General features: G+C 34.6%; 2 protein-coding genes across 4 annotated transcripts; one reads left to right on the top strand and one right to left on the bottom strand.

The window, feature by feature from the left end:
- Positions 4993–7524, top strand: LOC104790662. The gene is made up of 10 exons (XM_010516441.2): positions 4993–5283; positions 5435–5526; positions 5641–5743; positions 5822–6021; positions 6125–6256; positions 6347–6454; positions 6538–6660; positions 6752–6957; positions 7058–7211; positions 7294–7524. The coding sequence occupies exons 1-10, from the start codon at positions 5082–5084 to the stop codon at positions 7501–7503; spliced, it is 1530 nt and encodes a 509-aa protein (XP_010514743.1). The 5' UTR covers positions 4993–5081; the 3' UTR covers positions 7504–7524.
- Positions 7468–15185, bottom strand: LOC104790663 (endoribonuclease Dicer homolog 3-like). Of its 3 annotated transcripts, none has more exons than XM_010516442.2 (24): positions 14868–15185; positions 14585–14756; positions 14371–14484; positions 13763–13897; positions 13596–13665; positions 13405–13442; positions 13195–13326; positions 12930–13082; positions 12698–12827; positions 12494–12599; positions 12222–12414; positions 11970–12130; positions 11568–11890; positions 11105–11376; positions 10490–11010; positions 10316–10410; positions 9979–10208; positions 9677–9886; positions 9120–9587; positions 8751–9023; positions 8345–8671; positions 8124–8256; positions 7924–8035; positions 7468–7838 (listed from the first exon to the last, which is right to left on the bottom strand). In XM_010516442.2, the coding sequence occupies exons 1-24, from the start codon at positions 15011–15013 to the stop codon at positions 7616–7618; spliced, it is 4737 nt and encodes a 1578-aa protein (XP_010514744.1). In that variant the 5' UTR covers positions 15014–15185; the 3' UTR covers positions 7468–7615. The 3 variants fall into 3 exon arrangements, with proteins under 3 accessions (XP_010514744.1, XP_010514746.1, XP_010514745.1); XM_010516444.2 differs by having other exon boundaries at positions 11661–11890; XM_010516443.2 differs by having other exon boundaries at positions 12494–12581.

The following is a 17151-nucleotide window of genomic DNA, read 5'->3' as shown; positions in this document are numbered from 1 at the left end:
AAAAAAAAAAAAAAAAAAAAAAAAAAAAAATCGATCTTATGGAGGTTCAGGAAAACATTAATGATAATTGATGAGGTAGGAGATAGGCCATTTGATTTCTAGCTTGAGGAGAAAGAAGATAAATTAGTAACGACGACTTGCAAAAACTATAAAATAAAACTATGATTAATTTTTGATTAACGAAATTTTGGATATTTTCTTTATATAACACACAAGACTCAAAAATGTTACTACAGTATATTGTAGGATAGTGGCTCGTGAAAATACTCGATTGCTAAGAGAGTTAATGGAGATGTTAAAAAAAAAAAGTTAATTTATTGGGAGTGTTGAATCTATTTGGATTAAATGGGCTTGAAAAAAAATTATGAATTTTGAATAATGAAAGGATGGGACTGCCAAACAAGATTAGAAGCATGTGGTGTTGTCAAATTTTTTTTTTCCCTTTGGTGGGAATCTTTTTCTTGATATTTTTAGACTTTTATCTCATTCTTTTTATTTATAATTATTATAAAAATACATCTTATTATATACAGTTTGGTTTTCAAAGTTATTAACTCACAAGATTGTCACATGTGTCAATTTTAACGATTAGAGATTTTGTTATGTAGAAAACAAAAACTTAGTTTTAACAGTTTTTTAAAAGTATAAAGATAATTATGAGAAAATAATTATTTTCTACAAGTTTTAAAAAATATAACTCTAATACTTATAAAACCAACAAAAAAAACATAAAATTAAAAACTCTTGAAACGTTAAAATTTAAATCTAATATGTATATAAGACATTTAATGTTTTATATTTTAAAAATATAACTATAAAATATAAATTTAAACATTTTAAAAATAGAAAAAAATAATTCTAATATGTATATAATAAGTTTGTTTTGTAATAAACTTTAACATGTAAAAAGTTTATTTTGATTCTTTTCCTACATTAATTTTCAAAAATACTTTTTCATGTTGTTCTATTTCAAAAATACTCTTTTCTATGTATAAAATGATTAAATTCTAAGCTTTAACATGAAACACTAAACCCTACTCCCTCAAAACTTTACCCTAAATATAAAATATAAAATCTAAACCTAAAAAATTCTAAAAATTAGTTTAACACATTGTAATGGTGTAAAAGTGAGAAAAAATGAAATTATTCAAGAAAAGAATATTTTTGAAAAGAGGTATCTCAAAAGGGGCATTTCTAATAAATTTTCATTTTAATACGTATAAAACAAAAAATATGTGAAGTGACCTTAGTGCAATGGTCAATGGTAAGGCCTTTGGACCCAATGGTTGACAAAAAAAAACAAAAAAAAAGTGTTTAAAAATTTTAAAATTGTAACTTTTTAAAATAACTATATAGATCAAAAAAAAATTATAAGATTAGCTAGTAATTTTAATTAAATTACTATTTCTACAAGGAAACGGATTACTTTTATTCTTAAAAAGAGAAAATGGATTAAGGATATACAATTAATTCATAGAATAATTAATAGTAAATTACTATTCCTAAAAGAAAAAGGATTATAAAGACTCATCTCTATCCAACAACTAAACTATCTAATATTTTTTCACCTAACAATGTAATTTCTTCAACTTTGTCATATTGGTAAAGCTATTGTTTTTTTTTCTTATGAGGTTGTATTATTCTTATGATGATGTTTCATATTATAAAATAAAACTACACAAAAATTGTAGAAACGATCTCATATTTTCAACATTTTTATCATGAGACCAAGCTAATCTATATATTTATATGTGTGTGTTTTACGTAACTCAAAGCATATGTTAACGTATTATGGATATATATATATATATATTTAACTTTTTTGACATGAGGTAAATTATTACGTAGGACAACGATATATATATAAGTATTTTAGCCAATGTTGGTTTTCTAAAAAACTAGATAAGGGTCCGCACGATGTGCGGATTTTAAAATTGTTGAAGAAAATAAATCTTAAACCCTAAATAATTTTTTAAAAATATAAAAAGAAATTTTATTTCCTGAAGTAAATATATAAATAATTTTAGTTAGAGGAAAAATCATATTTATATTTACCTTCATACACTTATTTCTATTTTTATATTTAAAATATATTATAATAATTATTACAATAATCTAAAGCTAAATTTTATCCCACCAAAAATTTTGTCAAATACTCATCATTACAAATATTATTAATGTCAAATTTCAAGAACATTTCACAACTTATTACAAAATATTTTACATGCAAAAAATTCATCAAAACAACATATAATTAATAACCACGTTCAATTTTACTGTATGTTCTACCGTTAAAAATATGCTCTTACACCCAAAATTATTTTATTGTTAAAGTATGCTCTTTATCACCACCTATAATGTCTTTTAAACAATTTAAACAAATTTTATGTTGCTTTACTTTCATTTTGGCATAATTATAGTTCTTATAATTACTAAAATTGTTTTGTGACATAATTTTTTTAGCCATGAATTTTTTACTCCAAAGATATTCTAAATGAACAACTGGTGAAAATTATCTACTCGAGTACAATGATTTTATTACCAACCCAATAAAATTTTTGTATTGAGAAATTGAAAAAAAGTTCATATAACATAATAAAAAAAATTGAAAATTATAATCATGACATATGTCATAATCACGTTAAAGGATGGATGACATGTTTACTCCACATAAGTATCGCATTGTATCAAAACTACTTAGAACTATGACCTCGTCTTAAATCTTCTCGAATCATAAGTTCTCAACTTATTTCTTCCCGAATCAAAAGTTCTCATATATTTCTCTATATATCTGGGTTTAAACGGTTTATGAATCAACTCCGATAAAAAAACCACATAAATCCGGTTTGAAACCAATTTTAAAACAGTTTACCGTTCTAACTTCCCAAATTTCAAAATTGTTTCTCAATTACTCGATCAAGTAGCTTTTGTTTCAGTATCGGAATCATTGACATTATCCAGAAGAGAATACTCTAGATTTTGACCAGAAACATTAATCATCGACTAATCTTCGAAACTTATAACGCTACTGACTGTAGAATCACTTTTGGAACCTCCATCAGTGTCTTCATCCTCGATTAATTTAGCGGGTTTTATATACTTTGATTCCATTTCATTGCATATAATAGCTTCCATTGAAGAACCTGCACGAATCAAAGACCCACAATAGATTGGCAAAATTATATCAGCAAAAATCAAATATCTAGGCTTTCGATATAAATATGTAAATTTATGTAAATATAATAATGTTATTTTCTTAATTAGCAATTCTATTACGTTTCAAAAATAATAATTCTTTTGACATAACTTATGTTATATCTTTTAGATTTGTTATTCCCTATTTATTGATTAATAATAATATACATGTTTAATGAATTATTTTTTTGTTTATACATGTCAAAATCTAATTGAGAAAACACGTACAATATAATTAGCATATAATGAAAAATATATTAGTTTTGTTAATTTTTCTTTTTGATTTATGAAATTTCTTTTTAGATATAAACATATAAATTTTATATAGATTTAATGTTATTATCTTAATTAACTGTTTTGAAAAATAATAATTTTTGACACATGTCAACATTTTATCGGTATACTTGACACATGTCATGATCCTGTTAATGGCTAATTTCGAAAACCCAATTTTATATAATAAGATAATATTATTATCTTAATTAACTGTTTTGAAAATTAATAATTTTTGACACATGACAACATCTCATCAATATACTTGACACGTGTCATGATCTTGTTAATGGCTAATTTCAAAAACCCAACTTTATATAATAAGATATTTAGTAGTTGTCCTTTTTCTTAACAATTATTTTTGTTAATTTTCAAATAGTATAATTCTTATTATGACATAAACTAAAATATGCATAGATTGTTTTTAATATAAATTTGTAACTATTTAAGATAAAATATGTAAAAATTAAAATATAGTTTATTATGATGATACAAATAGTTAAATTATATTAGAAATAGATATAGTGAATTTCAAATTCGTTTTAAAAAAATCATTAAAATGTATTTATTGTTTTAACTCACGTATTAACGCCGGCATACATATATATATATATATATATATATTACTTTATATTAAAATTTATCATTTTATATTCTATAAATAACGCCTTGTTTCTTTTGATTTGAACATAAAAAACTTCTTGTTACTATAATTTTTTTCATATAATTAACTCTTGTTTCTAGCATTAAACGTCTTTTTGTTGTTGTCTAGATAATTCACAATTTTAAGACAATAAATACGTAAAGATATATACTTTCTAATGTAAGTGAGTAAATTAATAACGAATGATCACTATCAAAGAAAAAAGTCAATTTGAACAGTCGTTGCCAATACTAATCTTGTTCGATAGACTTGACGTTATCATAGTTAAAAAACAGAAGCTGCCAAATACAGAGGTGCAATATGATCGATATTGACATTATTGTTGATCCGGGTAACCGGATTAGAGTATGCATGATGCATGTCAATACGATTCATATGATTTATTTTCGAATTAAAAATATATATTTTTCTATCACTAGAGGATTTTTTATTATTATTATCACTAGAGGTTATACGGGGATTAAATTCTTGATTTGTTGGGTATCAAAAGATTTGACATTTGAGTATGGGTATGAATATATTTTCGGATATGAACTATTGTATATGTTTGAATCAAAATTTATGTAAATATGTGATTTCTCTAATTTTTATAATGATCATTTATTTTCTTCAAAAAAAAATTATTTTAAAGTTTCTATATTTAAAATTTTAAATAAAGGGAATAGACAAAAAAAACTGTGGTAATATACAAAATATCAACGAAGACGTTGGATTGTAATGACGAAAGATGACTTTCCTAGTTGACAAAGGAAAAAAAAAGAAAGATTACTTTCCTAACATAAACCGATCATGCTCACCTCTACTATATATTCTGCAGATACTCATAATCTTTAAGATTCTTCTTTTATAACAATTATATTTTATTTAGTTTCTTTTTCTTCCTTGAAGTCCACGTCTCAAACTTGTTTCTTCGATTCTGCAAATTTCTACTCAAAAAAGTCCAACAAAAATGGAAGGCGTTAACAGAGCACAAGTGATCGATACCAAGAGGTGTTCAAAGCTGCGGGTGGAGTTCACGCCCTCACCACGTGGCAGTCGCATATCGGAGCCTTTTTCTCCGGCCACTACTTCCTCATCCCGGTTCCAACCACCGGTTCAATCGGACGGACCTTTCTCCGGTCTAATCATTTGCGTAACTGGTCTCTCTAAAGGTACGATAGTAAAACCTCTATAAATCAATACCTCGATAATTCAACTATTTGCTACCTAGCTAGAACCGGAATTTGAATCCAATTTCCAAAATGAATCGATGAAATCTGAGCTAATTTTTTGAATTGAGTATCAGTTGTTGTATATATGTAGAAGCAAGGAAACAGGTTAAGGAAGCTACAGAGAGACTTGGTGGTGAATACAGTTCTCTTTTGAATTCTCTGTGTACACATTTGGTTGTTCAGATATCCTTTTTCACTTTATGTTACTATAGAAGTTTGAGTTATCATTTGAAATTATAAACATGAACATTTATTTAGTTTTGTGTTAGTTCCTTAACATTAAAAAAAGGAGTTTACAGCTATGATGGTCGCAAGTTTGAGCATGCCTTGAAACATGGGAGAAGAGAGAGTTTGCATATTGTTACTCTTGGGTGGTTTGTGGACAGTGTCCGTAGAAACGGTGAGTATGTCAATATGTAACCGAGTTTGTTGATTCTTTATCATGAGGTTTACCATACTAGTTGTGATCTGGCTGCAGTTAAGTTGAGTGAGTCTTTCTACGCCGTCAAAAATCCGGGAGACACTAAAGCGAATGCGGATGGGTCAAAATCGGTATACGCAGTTGAAAAACTACGTAGAAGCATGCAAGGAACAGAGTTCACAGGAAGCAAGGACTTGGCTTTCTCAGGATGTTCGGTTTTTATCGATCCCGATATTTCGGAGGAAGTAAGATGCCGGGTTAGTCCTCACTCCTCAACACCCTATGACTACGAGACTTAAAACGATTGTAGCAAGTAGCAATGCCTGTGGATGATCAACGGCTACATTCCAAGCCTTGCAGGTTTCACAGGTAACTCTTGAAAGAGGTGCCAAGCTTATGAATCAATGGTTCATTGGATGTAATGCAAGTCATGTTGTATGTGAAGCTGGTTCTGCTCTAAGATATCTAGGTCACTCGAACAACCTTGTTACAGTAAGCTAATTGAGAACTCGTTTGGCCAACTTGTTAAATATTGTGGCATATTATCCTTTGTTTGCTTATATAAAATGGTCGCCTGTTCAGCCTCTCTGGTTTCAGAAGAGTTTGGAAGAGAAACCAATGCAAACTCTAGTTCGGATGTCAGCTGATTTGGCAAGAGATCTTAGGAAAATGCTTGAGAAATTGGGGAAGGTATCTTCTAGTTGTGTTTACCTGTTTGGAGAAGTATCTTGAAGTCTCTAGCCCTCTAATCTTACGTTGTTGCGTTCTTACAGGAATCCCACACGGAATGTGTTCTTGAAAATGACTCTATGTTAGCAAACAGGACTACAACACAAAAAGAAAGACAGAAAATTGTGGAATCCGCCAAAAAGGCTGTCACAAATCGCCACGCAAAGGCATTATTATTGCATTCTCTTTCTATATATTTCATCTTCGGAAACCGAGCTATCGCTAAACCGTATTCTATCTTCTTTGTTCTTCAAACAGATCGGAAAGACGCTGATCCAGCCGCTAAATCTGAGCAGCCTTCTAGATTCTATTTGCTGGACAATATCTGAACCAACCTCAACTGCTAGTGTTATCATAGATAGTTTCAGCAACAACGAAGATAACGAAAGAAAGTCCTTATCTGTCTTCTTTGATGCGAAAACCAATGAAACATTCACTCGCTCTATGAGACTTCTTACTGAAAGGTTCCCATGTTATTCTTCATCTCTGTATTTAACTTGATATGCAAGCTACCCTTTTAGGTATATTAAAGCTTATGTTGTTTTTGTTGTTATGTCATGACAGTGAGAGAACGAAATTGGTATACAAAAACCATTTTATTACGTTACTTCTTCCAGTCGATTGCTATGGTGAGATGGGACCTTCTTCCAGGTCGTATTTCAGTGAAACCGGTTTTACATGTCAGCAGATTCTCCAACACATCTATGCGTTCTATCAGGTAACAATGTCCTCATATATGTCATGATCGCGTTGTCGAAACCAATTTTCAAAGTAGTTAATGTTTTTATGTACTGTCGCAGGAAAACATGTCCGAGGAGGAAATCAAAGCGGCAATCCACACCAACTCAAGGCACAGTGAAAAGCTCCGAGCAGCAAACTCGGTGATGAAAGATGGCAAGACTGTTTTCAAACGTATAGAGTTTCTCGGATCCCGGAAAGGTTTCGAGATGCTTAAACGTGTTAGTAGCTTCAACTGTAGTAACATCTACGAGCTTATCATTAAGGCATAACAATTAACAGATACATTAGAGGTTTACATACAGAACAATCCGGAACTAGTCGACACACTAGACATTTCCTGATGAGTAAGCTTTTTACTTAATGTGAATCAGTAGTAACTTGTTAACAGCCAAAATCAGTATACTTTTGTATGGTGAGTATCTTGCGGCGCTCGAGCTCATAGAGCAGTTCCACGACTGCAGAGTCGAAGGAACTCTTCTTGTCGGGCCTAGCTTCTCCGGCGTACATCACAGCCTCACGATTGGGTATCCTTAGCGTTATGGTTGATATGAAACTGCTGAAGCTAGTTCGCTTCTCATCTCCATCTGTGAATTCAAAAGGATTTCTGTGCAGACACAAGAAAATTATCAGTTTAAGATCGGCAGAGAAAACACCTAACCAGAAGAAGACACAAGTGATGATGAATTCACCGTGATTTCTCTACGGAGGTCTCAAAAGTAGGCATTGGCCAGAGATGCTTCTTGCAGAACTCATGTAGAGTTCCACGAGGCCCCCCTTTCTTCATGTTTATAGGTCCAATAACTGAAAATCATTAAATCAAGAAATGAAGAAACTGAAGACGAAAAAAGAAGAATCTGTTAAAGTAGAAAACAGTGTATGCAACTCTCACCTGGAATCACTATACTTTGGATTTCGCTAGAATCTGGAACAGAAGTTTCTCCGCCACTATGATTGCACGCAAGATTGACATCCATGGAACTTTGATTATCTCCGATCGAACTCTTACGTGAAATGTTTCTCTTCTGAAGAACCAAAGCAAGTTTCAGCAAATTAAACCATTAAATACACAAGCAAGTCGAAACATCAGAACATATATATATATATATACACCTCAAGTTGCGTAAGCAGATGTGAAGCTGCTTTACCCAAAGCCAGTTTATTTGTCTGTTCAGATCCATCTCCAGTTAGAAGAACATCGTCCAGCTGCAACTGGATCGTAGCTTGTGCCTTAACACCATCATTAGAACATTTCACTCGGAAGAAATACCCAAGAGAGTCGCAAAGCTCATGGAGCTCCCGGTACGGAGGAAGCTGAAGTTTATCTGGAGTTACAAGTGGAGAAAGCAACGGCTCAAAGACTCTCCACACTTGATCGAGATCTAACCTTGTATCGATCAACAACGCTCCAGCGATACTCTCCACCAAGTCTCCAAGAGCCTAAACCAAAACAGGAAAAGTATGTCAACCTATTTGTTCTCTTTCTGAACTTTAAATGGTCAAGCAAGTACGTTTTTACCTTAGGGCCCTGTATTGAAGGGATTGATCTACCAGTCTCATCTGGCTTTGTAAAGGACATCAGATACTCGTTTATTTGAGTCTCAAGAACCGTAGCACAACGTTGAAGGTGGGTGTGCAGATTATTTTTCACTGCAACTTGCGCGAAATTTTCATTATTCACACATGCAGAACGAAGATCGGTCATCTCTCCAGGCCCAGTTTGTTCGTAGGTGTTAAAAAGGTGACGGGTGATTAGAAAATCCAGTACAGAATCGCCAAGAAACTCCAATCTCTGTTTGAGGAACAAAATAAATAGCCATGAGATTAGAAAACTTGGAATAAGTTAGCCAAATAACGCAAGGTGTTAAAATGATTGAAGTCATTATACCTCGTATGAATAGGATTCATGAACAGAGGAGTGAGTGATAGCCTCTTTCAAAAGGAACTTTGCAGAGAACTCATGTTGGATCTTTGTCTCCAACTCTGTGAGCTCCTCGTCTTTAGGGATGTAACACCGTAGAGAAACTCTATTGATGGCTTCAACGACTAGGTTCGGGTCAAAATCAACGTCAACACCAAGCCATTTCATCATATGGAGAGCAGCAGGCAGTCCACCGCTTACATAATAGGCACCAATCAGGGCCTCAGCGCAGTCTGATACAGATTTCGAAACTGTCCATCTATGACCCCTGTCGCAAGACTTCCCTATTTTGATAGTCATGTTCTCTGTGAAGAATTTTGGGTCCAATGGTACTTCTCTAGTTTCAACCCCACACTTGCAAGGAACTGGAAAAAGAGATGATTGACCAGGTGCAGTCCAGCGACGCGGTTCAAAAGCGCCGTTTCTTATGTATCCCTATCAAAACCAATCACAATATAAAAGTTATTTCATTAGTGTTCTGATTGATATAAGACATGATTTACTTACAAAATATTAAAAGATACCTGTAGTTTGCGATTAGTTGCTACGCGATGAAGATTCGAGTTAGATATAATCGATTGCCTCTGCCGTGATAGTTGTCCCTCGTCTTTGTCAGGATACTTAAGGAATAGATAACAGCTCACAACATACTTCAAGACTGAATCCCCAAGCAGTTCCAACCGTTCCATGGAAAACGGTTCGGGGCATGTAAGTGTTGTTAGTGCTTCAAGAATCTGAATTTATTAAACCACTACAAAGAGTTAAATGACAATCAAGATATCTTCTACTTTCATCTCTAAATAACAGATAGAGTCAAAAACTATACCGAAGTACTTGATATACTGAAGTTATCGATGCTACAATCAATCTCTTCCCTAAGCTGACTGGCCAACATCAGAGACTCTAGGCGGTGCATCACTGAGGGCAGCAAGTAGATTGATTTTAGCACAGCACGTGGTACATCAATTCTGACCAAAAGCTCTGGAGGCAAATGCGCATAGATATTTGGTTTTTTTTTTCTAACATTGCCAGCTTTTGGTTCTGTCTTCACAACCACTGTCCATTTACATTGGAAAAAACATCTTAGACCTCATACAGTACAATATCCTGAGAACATACACAACGTATCCATGTGTTAGAGGAATTCTCAAGAATCAACTTACTCTCTTCATTGAAGTCGACTAAAAGGTTGTGTGCATGGTGACTCTGCTTCAACTTCATCAACGGCTGGTTTGGGTGCATCAAAACAATCCCATACCTGATTCAAGGGAATAACATTAACTAGAGAGTTATCATAAGTAGATTGAAAGAACATCCATAGCTAGAATATCACTTACTTCTTATTAAAATATTCTGCATAAGTAGCATATCCTGATGAGACGTCGCCTTCAAACGGGCTCATAGCAGAAGAATCGCTTACCGCTTCAACTATAGAGTATATCCTTCCAGTATGAATTGCAATGACCACAAGTTCTTCGAGACCGTTTTTATCAGACGAAGCATTGGCAAAATGAATTAGATTCCTTTCTTCCGTTTTATCGCCGAGTACGACTTCCTGACTGGATGAGGTGTTGCACTGATTCCCATCACTAACCCGAAGCTCAAGAAGATAGTTTTTCTTCAAGAACTCAACTATCGAGGCACAGGAGTTGATAGCTGACCAATCAATTGTTGCAGTCGAAGCTAGATCCTTTGTTTCAACTGGTAGCAGTAGAAACATAAAGGAAGGGTGCCAAAGAGAACTTGTGTCAGTTTGAAGTAAAAATTCTCTCTTTGTTCCCGATGACTTAGATCCAACAAATAAATTTCCAAACATGCCATTAAAGAAAAACTGCTGAAAACACTTTGCTTTAACCATCTGCATCCAAACCACAAAGAAGAAGACATTAAGTTCAATTGTTCAAACCATGAAACAAGAAACTGTATAAATCCTACGGATCAACGTTGGGTACCTCCTCTTGAGTCAAACGTATCTGGCCACAAGGTGAGACGGAAGCCTTCACAAGCTTCCTGACCAAGTAAAGATCCATCTCAACTTTACCAGCATCTTCAGCGAGGGTTGACTCAAGCAAAAGAGTGAAACTCGTGTATGCTTCGCCAGAAATATTACAAGAGAAGTCAAACTTATAAGCCTGAAAGCTGGCGCCATCAGTATTTTTCTCCCAGGTCCCTGACAATGCGTTTGCACAGGTTGTCCCGTGCAACTCCTTACGTTTTTTCGAACCTGTCAAGAGAAAAAAAGATGTATACATATATAAACAAATTAAGACAAGCTCCATGACCTTAGACATAGACATATGATATACATATGTCTGATGTGTATGTGTGTGTGAATCACCAGCGGCTGATGAAGGAATTAAGACCAGAATCACCGACACCAACTTATTGAGGAATTAAGAAAATAATAAAACATACCTGCAGATGATGAAGATGATTTACTTTTAGAAGAGGCAGCCTTCACTTTGGCACTGCATTGCAAAAGATTTTTATCGAAACGTAACTTCTTACATGTTAACTGCTCATTTCTGTTTGGAGGATCAATCACAGTTTGTACGGCAGCTGCTTCCTCAGATACAGTTATGTTAGAATCTGGAATAACCATGGCTTTAGTCTCTTGCATGCCATGGCCACTTGTCACTGGAGGTGGACACGATTTTAAGTTTGGAACTTCTGGATCTTGAATTAGGACTTCTCTTCGCATAAGGTCATCCAGATGGTCTCTTTGTTTCGGGTTCCCCCTACAATAATTAGTATTTCAGAAATTGAACTACAAAGGAGCGCACTGGATTAAATATTTTGAACGAGATTGCCTCCTACCTTTCAAGAAACATGATAGACTTAGAATTACTCTGTTTGGCATGTTTTTGAAAATGCGAGTAACTACACTCTGATTTGGGCAGGTCAAAACAAACCATGCATGAGCAATTTGGAACCTGTGTTCCCTCTTCAACCACATCAGTGATAAATATAAGATTCACCTGCACTCATTAAAAAGCTTTCAGAGAAGACAGAATAAAAGCAATTTTTTCAAACTGTTAAACGTCTGACTGTGATGAAGATTATGCTAACCTTGTCAACATGAAATGGATCAGAGATTTTAATTTGTGATTTCTGTGCCGATGTATCGGTGGAGGAGTTTTTACCGATTAAATACAAAACATTAAAGTAAGCTAAAGAGGCTTCTTTCTTCACGAATCTTTCGATCACTTCGGCAGTTATAATTCTCTCAACAAAGATAAGAACATATGGAGATTTTTCCCCTCTGCCAGCAACTTGAAATCATCAGAACATATGGAGATTATTGTTGCAATTTTGGGAGTTGGTAAAACAATTTAAATTACCTAAATAAATCCAGTAGATGGAAGAGTTCTTTTAACTTTGAAGATACATGTCCGGAATTTACTGCTGACAGATGGTTTTGCTGCAAATCTACCAAATTTTTATCTTCTGTTAAATAATACAAACGAGGCACAATGAAAAAAGATTAAATTATTAGACTAGAAGTGGACTCCTCAATGCAATATATTGAGCTTTGAATACAGTACCTTGCTGCAAATACACCCCAATTGTGGATAAAATTTCCTCAAGAAATTCCTTGTACACCATTGAGCATTCTTTGTAAGCTTGACTATCCTCTTTCGTATCTGAGATTTTCTCCAAGCAGACTTCAGCCGCCTATCCCGAAAACAAGACGAAAAAGAATCAAATTTTAATCAGCACAGCAGGTAGTGCTAGCCAAAGGAAACCAAAATTGGTAGTAATGTGTTAGAAAAATACCAAGTGCGCGCAAATCAGGCCAAGATTGTCAAGGCAATGCAAGATCTCTCTGTAGTCGATGGACAATCGCTTTTGATATGTCTCAAACTTATTCTCCATGTTGAGAAAACTGCCTTTTTCCAATTCTTGGAGACTTCTAAGAGAAGCATCAAACTGCAGGTTCAAACACAAACAAAAAAAAGCAGAATCTTTTTATAAGCACTCTGAAACATGATATGAAAGAGTCATGTACGGCTCACATTCAGCGAGCATATAGTATATATACCTTGTGGTGTGAAGTTTTCAACTTTTCTTTCAATTCCAAACTACAGATTGATGGTGGGTCATAAAATATTGGACCTTCTTTTACTGCTGTAGCAAACTTTTCCACCCCATTCCGCTCTTCAGGATTAAAAATCTGAATTTAAAGTAAAAAGTTGCATAACATTAATTTGTAAAACTATATCTACTTCCTTGTTACGCAAAAACAAGGTACCTTTGATTCCATGAGTCTCTCAAGTTCTGATACTTGATCTGCATAGTTAGAGGAAGAGTAAACATTTCAGAGACGGCTAACGAAACTCTTAGCAATACGTTTATTTTACTTACATGAGGTTGAAACATTAAAACTAGTAACAGATCCGGTTTGACATACAGAGGAAATAAGAAAACATTTAAATAACATGCCTTTTCTAACGACGGCTGACGCAGTCAATCCAAATAGCTTCGGTTTGTTAGTAGATTCGTGATAGAATTCCTTCATGAAAACAAGAAAGAAACTAGTTTGTTAACAAATTATGGAAACTCTGTTATATGAAAAACTAATAGAGCATATCATTACTTAGAAAACACACCTTCATTAACTTCGCATAGGGATGATTGCCAGTGGTGCGGTGGCATTCATCTATTATTATAAGACATACCATCTCTAGTTTCAGGAATGCACTTCTAAGGGCATCCAATAATATTTGAGGAGTCATAACCAGAACCTGAACCAGAAGAAACACAATTTCATTGGGGTTTGGCAACAAAAAATAAGTATTCGATTGTTTAGTGCGGTCAATATAATCACAGATCTATCTAAGGGCTCGAGCAAACAAGTTAAAAACAAAATGATGATGAAAGAGTCAACAATGGAAGAAGAACCAACCCTAGAACTCTAGGTAGCAAATGTGCTAACAAATTGGAATGGGCTTTTTAAATAAACAGGTAAACAAACAAAGTACCAAACACAAAGACCATCCATGACTCAAAATATTAGCATAGCCTGTGATACTCCAGAACTTCTGCATTTTTTCATTATCAGAGACAACATTGAGCAGGTCAAGGTAGATTGCAACATTCTGCCAAACTTGAAGTAACGACACAAAGAAATTGTGACGTATTTCACCAAAACTACTAGGAAGTGCACTAGTTTGGCGTATAACTAGCAGAGTAGATCCAAACAGAAACAAAAACTTACATCGTGCTTGCTAACTTCCTCTTCCCAGCGTTGGGAAGTCCATTTATCCACTCCTTTAGCTCCAAAGTACTCTTCAACCTTCAAACTCACATATGTTCTAATCTCACAGCATTGCTAAAACCATACACAACAATAATACATTAAAAAATTGAGCTCCCAATGCGATTCATTTACATACATCAATGAAACATCTAAAATGAAAAGGAGGACTTGCCTGTTTGACAAGATTTACAGTAGGGGCCAAGAAAATTATCAATCTTTTGGATGTATCAGAAGAACCCATGGCTTTGATAAGCATCTTAGTGATCTCTGACTTATTAGTTCCAGACCCTAGAACAGCAATTACATTCTTGTTCATTGCAACCTCATACACCTTCAACTCATAACTACAAAAAACACACACAAGAAGGAAAAAGAGTAAACTTTAACTGAATTGTCCTAAAACCCTTGTTAAAATCAAGTAAGTTACAAAGAGAGGAAGATGAAGATTCTTCTACCCATTAGAGTCAATCATCATAGGAGCAAGACTCTGCTGATCTCCATCGATTTCAGAGAATTTTCTCTTGAGCGAATTGCTTCCTCCACCGCCTCCTTGTTGTTGTGAATCTTCCTCCATTATCTCCGGCTCCAACGAGGAATGCATGACGAACAGAGAAAGAAAGGAACACACTTCAGTTAAGGTAGAGAGGGATTTCGAATTTTGGGTTTTGGGGTTGAATGAATCAGCTTCGACTCTTTTAGAAAAGTGATTCCCTTCTCTCTTTTTTTTCTTCTTCTGAACCTGCACTGCCACTGGGGCTTTGTACACTTTTATGAGATTATTGGTTTCTTCTGTATCCTACCATATTGTTTTAGTCAAACTATTTTTAATTTTTTACCTTTTTCGATTTTTTATTTTTGGATTTTCTCTTTCTTCAAATATTTAGAGGCCTCAATAAAAAGCCCAGTGGACCTGACACATTTTATTTTCTTGTTACAGATTTTATAATATTTGATTAGATTCCAGATATTGCTGATTTTTATAACTTTTAATCACCTTTCAATGTGTGCAGTTCTAGGATGTAGTACACACTACAAGTAACTTTACTTTTGTGATCTATGGAAATTAATAATTGACACACCAAAGGATGAGAGAGCCTGTGCGTATGAACTTGTTGTGTATAACTGTGGAAGAGTGACTTATGTTTGTAAGATCATCTACTATTCTAATTCTGTCACTTTCAACCGCGAGAATTGAATTTGTTATGTATAAGTCTTTTTGCCTTTTTTGTCGTAGAGTCGGGGTTTTTGATCAAGTCGTTTTTGTTACTAATTATATTTGGTTTAAATTGATTTTGATTTTAGATCAGTTGAAATCAAACCGTACGTCAAAACCAAAACGCAAGTAGTTTTTGTTGGTATCTTGATCATTGCTTGCTTCAGGTCTGGAGAGCATCGATAAGCGATAGTATTATGGATCCAATCAAAGGGCACAATCACAGGTTGCAGGACTGACGGTGCTAGTAGCGTCTTGAAGTGATTAACCGCAAGGGAGCTCATCTCTAGGGGATCATCAATCACGGAGCCCGAGGGAGAAGTGAAAGAGCAGATTGCATTAAACGCGTTTCTCATCTGCATTACTCTGTGAAAGTAAGTAGTGTTGAGATCACCCTCCTTGAGCCAGTTTATTCTTGATCTTTGCCTGAAGTACGCCTCTTCGATTGTTCTAAGAAAAATCCATTTTTCATGAATTTCCTTCTCTTGTTCATATAGTGCAGGTGTTGGAGTCATCAATGCCTGAACCTACACAGATTGCAGTAAACAGTTAGTCTCACAAACTCTGTTTTGGATATCCGAGAAATTTTCTCTCGCAAGTGTTTTTAACTCTCTTTTAAGTGTTTTTTGTTTTGCATTCAATGTGGACAAACAGGGCTCCAAGGGAGATGTACTTCCAATCAGATTCCAAGCAGTTTCAATCAAGGGACGAAATTTGGGATGTTTGGTGAGGAAGTTGAAAAACTTGAAAGGTTTGGTGCCTGAGGTGGGAAGGGGAGCATGGAGATTTATGAGACTGGGAGAATGATCAGAGAAGTCTGGAGCTAGGAAGGAGACCACACTATCAGGGTAAAAGGTGAGCCAGTGATTGTTAACAAGAACTCTGTCTAGCTTCTTCGCTATCGGATTGGTGGTGCTTTTGTTCGTCCAGGTGAACAGAGGCCCTTGAAAACGCAAGTCAAAGAGCTCTAACTGCAGGAAGCAATCTCGCAGCTCTAACATGCGAGAGGTGAAGTGGTTGATGCTCGGGTTGGAGTGCTCTGCTAGATGGATGATATGATTAAAATCTCCACAAAGTGCCCAAGGCAAACTATCGAGCATCAAACTTTGATGTAGTCTCAAGAGTTCGCACCAAAGGTCAGTTCTCTCTTCACTAAAGTTTGGAGCATAGACAATTGTGAAGTAGAAGCGATGGCCACCTTGTATCGTGATTTCACAGGTGAGGAGATGCTTTGACTGATGATGGACAGTTACATCTGCCGGGGCTTTCCAGATAAGTACAATTCGACCATCCTCATCAGAGTTATGATTCGAAGTGTAACTCCAACCAGGACAAGTTTGGTTCATAACTCGGTTCGAGTTTGGTTCCTTAACATGGGTTTCTAAAAGAGCACCAAAAGTAGGCTTATTAATAGCTAGCCATGATGCAAAAGGCCGATGCTTATCCGAGTCATTCAGACCTCGAACGTTCCAACAAAAAGGTTTTATATACATAGGAACGGGTAAGGGGTTAGGAGCTTTGAGGTT

Source organism: Camelina sativa, chromosome 6 (assembly GCF_000633955.1).
Source record: "Camelina sativa cultivar DH55 chromosome 6, Cs, whole genome shotgun sequence".
In the NCBI taxonomy this organism is placed as follows: Eukaryota; Viridiplantae; Streptophyta; class Magnoliopsida; order Brassicales; family Brassicaceae; genus Camelina; species Camelina sativa.
Note: the sequence above shows the minus strand (reverse complement) of the source record. Positions and strands in the feature narration are given on the sequence as shown.